This window comes from Pygoscelis adeliae, unplaced genomic scaffold (assembly GCF_000699105.1).
Source record: "Pygoscelis adeliae isolate BGI_AS28 unplaced genomic scaffold, ASM69910v1 Scaffold114, whole genome shotgun sequence".
Lineage (NCBI taxonomy): Eukaryota > Metazoa > Chordata > Aves > Sphenisciformes > Spheniscidae > Pygoscelis > Pygoscelis adeliae.
The window spans coordinates 3,719,856-3,731,075 of NW_008824587.1; the positions used below are offsets into that span (position 1 = coordinate 3,719,856).

At 42.2% G+C, this 11,220-nt stretch overlaps 1 protein-coding gene across 1 annotated transcript in view; it reads right to left on the bottom strand.

The window, feature by feature from the left end:
* Positions 1–11,220, bottom strand: part of ABL1 (ABL proto-oncogene 1, non-receptor tyrosine kinase) — an 85,878-nt gene that overhangs the window by 5,114 nt on the left and 69,544 nt on the right. Inside the window, exons 5-10 of the mRNA XM_009322082.1 lie at positions 7,447–7,531; positions 6,906–7,083; positions 4,536–4,720; positions 2,275–2,427; positions 1,609–1,698; positions 1,109–1,273 (exon numbers count right to left, since the gene is read on the bottom strand). Of these exons, the coding sequence (XP_009320357.1) occupies positions 1,109–1,273; positions 1,609–1,698; positions 2,275–2,427; positions 4,536–4,720; positions 6,906–7,083; positions 7,447–7,531 (856 nt within the window). The remainder of the gene's footprint in view (positions 1–1,108; positions 1,274–1,608; positions 1,699–2,274; positions 2,428–4,535; positions 4,721–6,905; positions 7,084–7,446; positions 7,532–11,220) is intronic.

An 11,220-nucleotide genomic window follows, 5' to 3' on the forward strand; every position in this document is an offset into this window, starting at 1 on the left:
TCAAAGCCCTTAAGTATTTAAATGAAGATATTTTACTTCAAAGCTTGTAATACTAGGCAATTATATTTCCTATCTATGGTAAATAACCTTCCTTTCGAAGTCACTGATACTTTCTTTTTCCAACATTCTACATCCTCTCTTTTTTCCCCGTTTTGTTTTTTCCCTTTTTTGTTTTTGTACGTACGTCTGCTATTGAAACATGTACTACTAAGTGAATTTGACATTACACAAGAAAGGTCAGTCACATTAATGGTTAGAGAAGGCACCCTCAACAGGAGCTGGAAAAAAACACTGTATTTTGTTTTACCTTATTATTTTTCAAATGAACTAGATACAAATGTACTGTATATGTTCAGTGTTTTACCACTGCTTTTATTACCTCAGAATGCAAAGTAAGTTGTTGAAGAAACTGATTGAAAGAGAGTTTAATTTCATGGAAGATTCTGTAAATACCTCTTTGTCCCTTGCTGAAATTATATTTGGTACCTGCCAAGAGTAATACTCTTCAGTGCCACAAGCACAAAGCTGGTAGGATGGAACAGTGAAGAAACCTCCCTTATGGGGCTTGCTAAACCCAAGCAATTGTCCTGCTTTAAATTATGCAGTTTGGTAGTGTAAAGTGGCTTGAACAGCAGATTACCCAGCACTCGGATGCAGTGGGAGATCCCACTGATAGCTCCTACCAGGGAATGGGAAGAGGATATGATCAGAGAGCTCCGTGCTCAGGCTCTGGTCTATAGGGAGCTACAGGCAACAGCCATTAAGTTAAAAGAACTCCTAGGGCTTCTCTAAGCAACGGCAGGTATAGCGCCAATCCCCCAGCCAGTTAAGGATTCACACTCCCAGCTGCTCTGTGTGTGTGTGTGTGTGTGTGTGTGTGTATCTGCTCTCCCAAGATTAACAACCTACCTTTGCAAAAAATAATAAATGGAGTTCTGAACCCAGGAAAGCAAACTCAGCAGCCTGTCACCCAGAAACACAACACTGGTACAGAAAGATGGCACCTGTTATTAGACACAGCTTTTCCTAGGTGAAGACCTGGAGCTGGACATGTATTTTGTTTTCCTCTGTATTTCCTGAAGGAATAATGACTTTAATTAAAACCTACCGCATTCTCCCTGGCCTCGAGCATGTGTAGTCTCCAAGCCCTCGTTGGCATCTTTGCTTTCAGCAGCTCTCCTTGATGTTCGTGTTTTGGTTGGTAACTCTGGGGCCTGGAGGAAATTACTCACTACACTCCTCATGCCCTTCTTTCCCAATTCCTTCTCCACCTCTGCAATGCACAGAAGAAAATCACTACAGTCAACAGAAGATAAAAAACTATTGTGCTGTTCAGAGTTAATAGCGCAAAAGAAAAGCGAACGACACAAAGTAGAGGTTCCTTGAGGTTGTTCAGCTGTTTGGCCCTTTAAAATCAGACACATACCCATACACAGAAAAAGCCCACATGTAAACGCATCTCTGCTTTCTACGCCGTTTACACCAGGCAGTATAACCTAGGACTGAGTTTCACTGCAGAGCAGCCTATGAAAAATGTGCAGAGTTAAGGATGCAGTTGGCCCTTTTCCCATCCCTGGAATTGCCGCCCCAAGAGGGACCCAGACCTACCATCCGATATGCTGGATTCCTGAAACATCGTTTCAAAGGCCTGATGGATCTCAGCAAAGGACGGTCTATCGGAAGGGCTCCACTGCCAGCCTGAAAAAACACCACCACTCAACACTTCCCGCCAGCATTAGACATTCAGTACAGCACACCAGGAGGAGCTAGCTATCACAGTTCCTTTTTTAAAAAACGGGTGAGATAGAATAATGACATGGAAACCTCATTTGAAGGGTGCTGGGTATCTGCAACCACCACCGAGCCAAAGTAATGCCGGAAAAAAAAATGTATCACACTGTAAGTCACGTACCAAAAGGCCAGAGTGGAAGAGTAACAGTCAGTCCCTTAAGAAGCCTAATGAAGCTCCTGCTTCATCCTTAGAGCACAAGCTTTTCTTTAGATTATCATGAAAAAGGAGACAAAGAAAACATTGAGCTGAACAAGTCTCTCTCCCAGGCCTATGTGCTCCCAGTAGAGATGAACAGCTGGTTTCATAGCGTGTTCATCCTCTGGGGAAAGCAGTTTTAACCAAGCACTTCTACACAGCACTGCATCTTCACTGGAACTAGCAGGGGGTTTCTCATGCCTTGCTGTAGGTGGCCTGATCCTGGCACTTTTACTGCACCTCTGCAGAGCTAAAAAGCAGCATTTGCAGGGCTGAGGAACACTTACATGCTCTCATGAGCTCATAAACTTTCTCAGGACAGCCTTCGGGGCGCTCCATGCGGTAGTCTTTCTCCAGCAGCTCATAGACTTGAGACAGGTCAATCCCAGGGTAAGGGGACATGCCGTAGGTCGCAATTTCCCACAGCAGAACGCCAAAGGCTGCAGTGGAGGGGGAAAAAAAAAAAAAAAAAAGGAGAAAAACCAGTAAGCTTTGTTTTCATCTTAAATTTGAGAGGATGCTTAGTGGGAGTAGTCACTAAACAGTGCTGCACACTTAAACCAGCTCTGGGTGGCTCAGATCCCATGCTCAGCAGCAGCTTAGATGTTAAAGAAGCGTAACAAGCCTCTTCGTCAGCAGAGACAAGTCTCCTGCGATATGACAGGGTAGAATTAGACTAATTTTGAACGTATCAGTTGTCTCAAACCTGAACGCCTTGAGATCCTTCAAGTCCTATTAAAGGCACAATTAAGAGACTTCACAGTGGATTAGCTGAAACCATTTCACTGCTGCACTGCAGTCTCTCCCTCAATTTGACAGCTCCTCTCATCTGCAACCTCTCCCTAGAGGACTTGCACATTTTAATAGCTTAGTGTTTTTGGGGTGCCCTTGTTTAGCTGCAGCATGGGGAAACCTGGGAGGCAGTGGGAAGTTTCAGCAGTTGCTATCAGCAAGACAGGGTGAGGGCGAGACATTTTGGTCACAGGGAAAGCTGAACAGGAAAAGGGAGAGCACAAAAAAGGTCTTGAAACAGGCGAGGCATTCAAGTCCCGAAGTCGGTGGGGATGCAGGTCAGCACCAGGGTCAGGCAGCTAACCCAGGAGTCGGGCACACAGAATAGACTCAACACCGGTTCAACAACCTGCATGTAATTAGTTCAGTCACCCTATTCTGTTCTTAACCTGAAGAGAAAGTGATTACAATTCTGCATAAGTAAGGAAATCACATCACATTACATGGTAACACCACCAAGGGCAATTTACATTAGACATTTCTGTGCACAATTTTCTTTGATTGCTGTCTTGAGGCAGTGAGGTGAAAGCATCTAAACTCTGGCATGCCTAGCAGCAGCAGTGGCCTCCAGGGACGGACGGCTTACTCTAATCAGATCCCAAAGTCCACTGCCTTGACTCTCACTACACAAGGTTACGCTAACCCTAATTAAAGATACCCAATACTCCTCTTGGATCTTTCCTCCCCGAGTACTCTATTTAAATGCAGCAGGGGTCCTGCAGCCACCACCGCGATACAGCAGCATCCTTGAGACTGTGGCAGATACCCGGCAGCAGCCAACACCACCATGTGCAAGTCCAAAGCAGAAGAAACACCTTGGTCAGCAATCACATGCTCCTTGGGAGGCTGTTTTGGGTTTTTCCTCCCCCATCTAGAAAACATTTTGTACCAGCCATCTACCTAAAAGTTTCTTCAAAATAAAGCCTTTCTCTGCACAGTTTCCCCAAAACTCCAGAAAACTTCATCACTGATTCACTACTATCTGTTGTTTTATATATAGAAGACACTCGGGATAACATTTTCCAAGTGCCTTTGGGACCACTTCCCACGAACTTCTATCTCATGTCACTGGGCACTTTTGAGAATTTGACCAACAGCTATGGCAGAGATATAAAACCCAAAGAAAGGCTGATAAAAAGTACAATGAGATTTTCTGCGGTCAGATTTGATAGAATGTAGCTCCATTTAGCTAAGCCTACTCTTATCACCAACACCTCAGGGCTCTTCAATAACCATTTGTCATCAAATTTTCCCTCTGTTTCTCCTCATCTCATTCCAAAGATTATTCTTTTAAAATGCATAAAGACGAGCTTGGAGCTATCACTAGACAGATACACACATTTTTTTTTTTTTTTTAACATAAAATGAACCAGATTCTCACTTTCCTCCTTGGAGTAGTTAGAAAGTTCCTGGCTATGTAACAATATATCGCTTCAAAGTCCTGTGCCACAACTCTATCAAGGCAGTAGTATCAGTGCCCCCCAGCCCCATTTCGTACATTTCTAGAAACACTGCAATATCCTTTATTTTCATACTTGCCAACGATTCAAACATATAAAGTCAGGTCGGCATCCTCAGTGCCCCACTGAAAGACTGACTTAGCAGAGATTAGTTCCTGCACTCTGACAAGCTCATAGAACAATATGGCTCAAACCAGGGAATGCGCTCCCTCCTGAAATGTTTAACAATGTCCTCATTTCACAGCCCTGGAAAAGAAGACTATAATCTGCATTAATTCATACATGCAAATTCTTACCCCAGACGTCAGATTTAATGGAGAACTTGTTGTAGGCCAGGCTTTCTGGTGCAGTCCACTTGATGGGGAATTTTGCTCCGGCGTGGGCAGTGTATGTGTCGCCTGTCATTAGCCTGCTCAGGCCAAAGTCTGCCACCTTCACCAAGTGGTTCTCCCCTACAAGGCAGTTTCTGGCAGCAAGGTCCCTAAAAACAAGAACAAAAATAGGCAATGAGAAGTCTTTACCATCTCACTTTTAGCAATAGCAAGGAAACCTGCTGTTCCCGAAGAAACCTGGGCTTGCTTGTGTGATTATTTTGATCAGAGTATTACACAGAAATTATGTAGTTATATGCATACATGTAAGAGGGAAAGTTATTTTTCATTCCAGCTTTGTAAGACTGTAATCCAAACTTTTTTTTTTTTTTTTAATTTGAAGTGAAAGCTTCAAGAAGCCCCCTCACTTTCAATAAAAGCTGCCACCCTCAGGATAAAAATAATTTAAAGAAATGTCAGTGCTCAAGTTATCAATAGCTGAGGATGAGCACTGAATAAACAAAGTCTCAATGCCTCACTTCTTGCCCACCTCTCTAGCACTTCGGTCACCCCAGCCAACACCAGTCGCTCTCCAGAACTCCTTTTCCAGTCCTTGCTCAAGCACCACGTTTAGCTCCCAGCTATGCTCTTCTCCCTCCCAAGCATACCACATTTTACCACACAACTTTTTCATACCATGTTTTGGCCTTTTCAAACCTGTTTTAGCCTCTGCTATCAGTGCTTACATTTTTAAAGGTCTGGGCAATAAGCAGATTAAGCTTTTCCTCCACATTTTTTCACCTGCCTCCACCCTGGCAGGTGAGAGATGTGCGCGTTGCATTTGCTACTTCCCTGGCCTGTACATGCTGTTAGCACCCTCGGAAATGCTTCATGAGTATAAAAATGTAAAGCACAGAAGTACATTTCTCCTAATATTAGGTTTCATTAAAAACACTTTTCCAGATTACGTCACATTGAACCAAAAACTGATTCTACCAGAAAGCTTGAGTGAGATCTTTAGATATGAGGCAGACACTGCTGTTTTCTTTTGCTTGTTCTGCTCAATCAGAATAAATTTTAAAAAAAGTCAGTCTTACTAGATGCCCATTAAATTTTCACAGTGTTTTTGTATATACCTTCTTATCAATGCTGATTACTACAATGTGTGTCTAAATAAAAGCTCCTCTTCATAATCAAATTCCTCCTCCTTCCTGATTCATTAAATGAGGTCACAGCGCAGCATTTGAATCCATGGATGTGAATTGTGACAACACTCTTAAAATAATTGAGTAGGTGGGTATGGGGGTGGCTGATAAGGAAAAACGCTACTATTTATTTTAGATAAATGGGTCATCAGAAATAAGAGGAAATGAAATGAACGGGAGAACAGGCAAATGGGATTCACACAAAGCAGTTCTTGAAGTTCACTTCCTACAGGCTGAAGGAATGAAATACTTTCAACAGAGCAAATCAAAGGCTGGAAATTTTAATTTGCAGCGTCACCGTTCACTTTATTGACTGACAGAAGCATTTAAACAGGCCTTTCAGGCAGCAAAGGCAATGCATGACTTAGAGGAGTACCTAGAACTTTACACACGATCTTCATATTTGTCTCTATGAAAAAACATGTGCTAATTTCATATTCCAGTTAATTGGGCAGGAAAGGTCGCGCTATGGCACAGAGAGCATCTTGCATAAAGCTCAGCGACTCTCAGACCTTCGCCCAGGATGTGTCATTATATTGCTAGGAGGCCATTTCTACAGATGAAGAATGCAAAGCGCTAGCCATAATTGCAGCACACTTAAAGGTCAGAGTCTCTGAGACTTTTAAGACTGCAGAGATGCTTATTAAAGTGAATACGCAATCTGGACAATAGTGGGAAACAATCCCTACAGAAGACAGAAAAAAAAAAAGTGAAACAAGAAAGAACATGGGATAAGAAGGCACTAAGAGGGTGGCTTTGCTGTGAGCACCTGCACGCATCCAGCAGCGTCAACTGCAGCAGTTTTTAATGGCTGTTAGAATCAAGGAAGAGCAGTAGCTTATCTGGTCTGTTAAGAGCGTGTTACTTTGGGAAGCGTTTACGTTTAAGGCTCTTGTCCAAAATATAAAAGTACTGATATGTCTTTCACCTGCATCTACTTCAAAGGTAAGGCAAAACACTGAAAGAAAAAATTATTAGAAGACCATCCTATAGACAGGCTAATGTACAGTATCAGAATACAATGCACTAGTGCGTTAAATATAGGACACCAACTGCATCTGAGTCAATGCCACGATAATCTGAAAGGCAGGAAAATAAATCAAGGGGTGTTTTGCGCTCGAGATTCAGGGGTGCTCACTGTCCTTCCTACCTGTGAATGAAGTTTTTCTTCTCCAGGTACTCCATGGCTGAGGAGATCTGAGTTGCCATGTACAGTAGCACCACAGCATTCACCTCCTGCCGGTTACACTCACGCAGATAATCCAACAGATTCCCATATGTCATGAACTCCGTAATGATGTAGAAAGGAGGTTCCCGTGTGCACACCCCTAGGGACCAACATAAAATTTACAATGAATGTTGGAGAATATCAGTGAATCTTCAGGTTTTGTCCTCTATGGAAATTTATACCTCTAGAAGGTACAAATACGGGGCTCACAGAAAGAATGAGTTCTGCTTGGAATTGGTTAACAGAGGGTTTTAATTTCCTGCTTCAGGCTCTGGAAACTCAAACATTAGGGAGACGAGATCATTAAAAATCATGAATTAGTGGTACAAATTGTGAATTTTGCCAGACAATAAGTGTCTGTATTTAAAGCCTTGGTATGGTAAGCAGCTTATCTGCTCCTTAACATCCATACCACTGCATAAGGGTTTAGTTCAAATCCCTCTGCTTGGTATTTATCACTTACCTAATAATTGCACCAAGTTCGGATGCTTGATCTCCTTCATTACTGCGGCTTCTTTCAAGAACTCTTCCACCTCCATGGTATCCTCCTGCAGAACAATAGTAAAGCTTTGGCAAGGACAGCGTGCACAAAGGAGGAACACATTTTTGTATGAGGACACAACTTTTTGTGTCGAACTGCAGAGTGACAACATAAGCCACAGTTCCTTCAAGGTAATTTTTCCCTGCAGCCACATCACAATGCCAGGGAGTTAGGAACGTTGGGGTTTTTTGTAGGATTTTAAAAATATGTATTTTTATCATTCTTATTCTAACGGAGCTTTCTGGGGCAAGAAAATCCATATCCCTTTTGTGAAGGGCCTCTCACAGGACCACTCAGGAGTTGAAAAAGAAAAATGTGCTTGTTCCTAACAGAAAAAAGATAACATGAAATAAAAAGTACAGATAAGAAAAGAAACAAGAATGAACATAAAAGGAAGGATACGCCACAATCAGATGCTTGAGAATCTGCCGAAATGCAGGCCCCCAGTTTCACTGGGTAGGAGCAACAAATCCCCCCTTTCAGAGGGGGAGGCATGGCTGATGGCAGCCCGAGGTTTCACAGATTTCATTTCTGGCATTTAGATCCTGACCCATGACGTAACCACTCTGGGCAGACATGTCACTACCTATTTGTTGAACGCCATAAAGTTGCTTGGCACAACACAAAACCGAGGAAGATAAAATCTTGCTCAAAAGACATATTTTCTGAAGCAAATACGCCCCAAATGGCTGGAAGGTCATTTCAAAGGGGTGCAAAAACTACAGATCTATTCCTAAAGCAACGCTTCTTTCTATATCCATATTTTTTTTTCATTGGTGGATTAATGTTGACAGCCTACATGGATGAAGTGTTTTAAGGAAGGATTGGAAAGGATTTACTGCTGCTGGTGAGAATGATAACAGCGGGCTGCCACTGTAAGATCCAGTCAGCTCTCTGCTTTGCAGTTAGCAGTGAGAACCTTTTTCAAACAGTTTCATTCAATCATTTACTATTCGTTGCCAATTAGCTTGATTGGCAGCTGTGATTTGCTGAACACACTCTGTCAAAGCTAATAGCCCAAAGGTCCTTGTGAGCAGAACCTTAAACTGTTTTCTTTGGCAAAGGAAACTGGGTTAATAATCCAGGTTGCAAAATTACCCTAAATGTGCATTTATCTTACAAATGCTATACAAACCCTGAAAGGTTGCTCCTCTGCATAGCCGTTCCACTGTTTTAAATCTCTTACCTCTCAGTGACCAAATTAATAGGAAGGACACATACAGAGAACTACTGTAACAATGATCTCTCCGAAAACCGCATCTCATGCAAAGGACCAAGCTTAACCATCTTCCACTGTACAAAACCACGGAAGAAATGAAACAGTTCTGGCTATACAGTATTTTCCTAGCAGAGCACAGGACCATGCCATGGCATTAAGGGACACCAGGGTTGCACGTTGCCTAATTTAAAACACAGGCTTCTCTGCTGAGGAAAAAATTTTAAAAAAGGGGAAAAAAAAAAGAAAAAAAGAAGAGGCAGTCCTAATGGATGCAGACTCGAGGTGTGCAGTAAGAAATGTGCTGAGATGACCAGCTCACAACAGTTCAACCATTAAATGGCCCTCACAGGGAACAAGCTTTGGCCACAGTCACAGCAGGCTGCATTCGGTCCAACGCTATGCAGGTCACAAAGCTCCACTCCCAGTTACTGCAGCCACTGCCTACCTCATGCCCCTTTCCATCAACATCAGGTGTAAAAAACACAAATTCAGAGTACGTTGTGTTATGATAACAGACACTTATGATATATTTTAATGGGAAACATCTAAACACCAAGACATTGTCTAGCACTTCCCAGTTAAATGCAACTGAGGAACAGTGTGTGCTGCTTTGATTGCCTTCTTGCGTGATCTAGTGTTTTGTGCCAGCTGAGCTACGTTTAGGCACTTGACAGAAAACTGAACAACAAATGGGTGTTCGTAAACATCGCGATTCAAAAAGATGCTGGAAGGATTTTTTTCTCCTCTTTCAGTTTTCCTTCCTCTTTATCTTTCCTATAGAGATATCTGGAGTAGATGGGGAAGGAACAAGAAGAGTCATATAAGTTTTGAAAAATATTCTCTCAGAGGAAAATCAAGCGAGTCATTTGAACGTTTGCGCCGAAGCTGCAGAGGGCTTGTTTTCCCCAGTAGAACCAGTATATAAATGTGATTTTAAAGTGTTTCCCAAAACTTTGAAGAAAGCTATAATCCCACCTGTCAGGCAGTAGACTGATGGATTTAAGGTGAATTATAAATTTGCTTTTAAGGATGGTTTTAGTGTGCGTAATTGCAGGTTGAATTGTTTCTCAACTCTCTTCTTGGTTATTCTTACATTCCCCAGTGGAACATGCTGCTCCATACTACATTATGAACCACTTTTAGTCATGTTTCATTAAATATTTATTTGATATATTTGAAACATCTATGGTCTGTATTAAGATTTCTCCTTATGCACAAACAGATTTTATGGGATAACACGCAATTTGCCTTTGTTGATGGGGTTTAGAGAGAAGAGAATCAAAACAACAACTACAGTTTGGAGCAAAATGAGAAGTCTGAAGACGTCAGGTATCCTCACACTGCAGCCAGAAGCAGGAAAGGAGATGTTACAGCAAACAATGTTCCAGGAAAGAACTGGTCTCTCCTTTTCACTATAAACAGGCATTTTGTTCAACCTGGTCACATCCCAGCTCCACCGCCCTGCGGTCCCCAGAGCACTGGATCCGAGCAGGGATAACACTAGGTGTCACTCGCTCCCTGTGCAAGCAGGCACTTGGACTCTCCTCCGCTGGGGAGCAGCAGGAGGAACCTCCAGAGTACAAAAAAGGCCAAAATGAAAATACTTTCCGCAGCCATAGCAACCCAGAAATACTGAGGTAGCCACCGCTCAGAGCATAAGGAAGAAGTATTTTCCCCAAATCAAGGAAACGTTCTTGCCCTGACACTAAGGCATCTACACAGTTCTCTCCACTTCAAAATTTCCATTGCAAAGAACAAAAAGAAACAAACAAAAAACCCCATTCTGTTCGTTTCTGCAAGACCAAACCACATCCCCATTGGAGGAAAGAGAACATGGTGTCAAGTTAGCATAAACTCTTATTAAGCAATCAAATGCAATGTGTGTGGATGGTGCCAGAAGATCTCAAGACATTTTTATAAACATAAATGAATTAAGCAATGACCTTATGAACTCACAGAGCATTATTTGCATTTCAAGAGACAAGGAAACCAAGACACAGAAATCGGGGAGCAGAGCCAGAAACAGAACTGATTATCCAGTTCCTCATTAAAGCTACTTATGAATTTTAATACATTTTCCCTTGGACACACTTTTTCCTCCTCTTGTATCTTTTGCTAAGAAGCAGCTGTGAACAATCGCTTAAGAATTCCAGGTACACAGGGAGCTTGTCTTTTGGGAAAGACACCACATAAGACAGAAAATCAAAACATGTAAAGCCTCCCTGAAGCACAGCCTTTGAATTTTATGTTGCCTGACTCACAATCCACAATTTTCCTTAATACACCAGCTTGTGTTAGTGTGTTCATCCACAAACAGCTCACCTTTGCCATACCCTGAATGCGAGACATCATGGCACTATTTACTTTTCTAAGGTTTCATCTGTTCTAAAGTAAAAATTACACTGCTATCATCCTCCTTTGTTTAGTTGCAAGCGTTTCAGGTATCACATAAACTCATAACAGGATCAAGCTCTTCC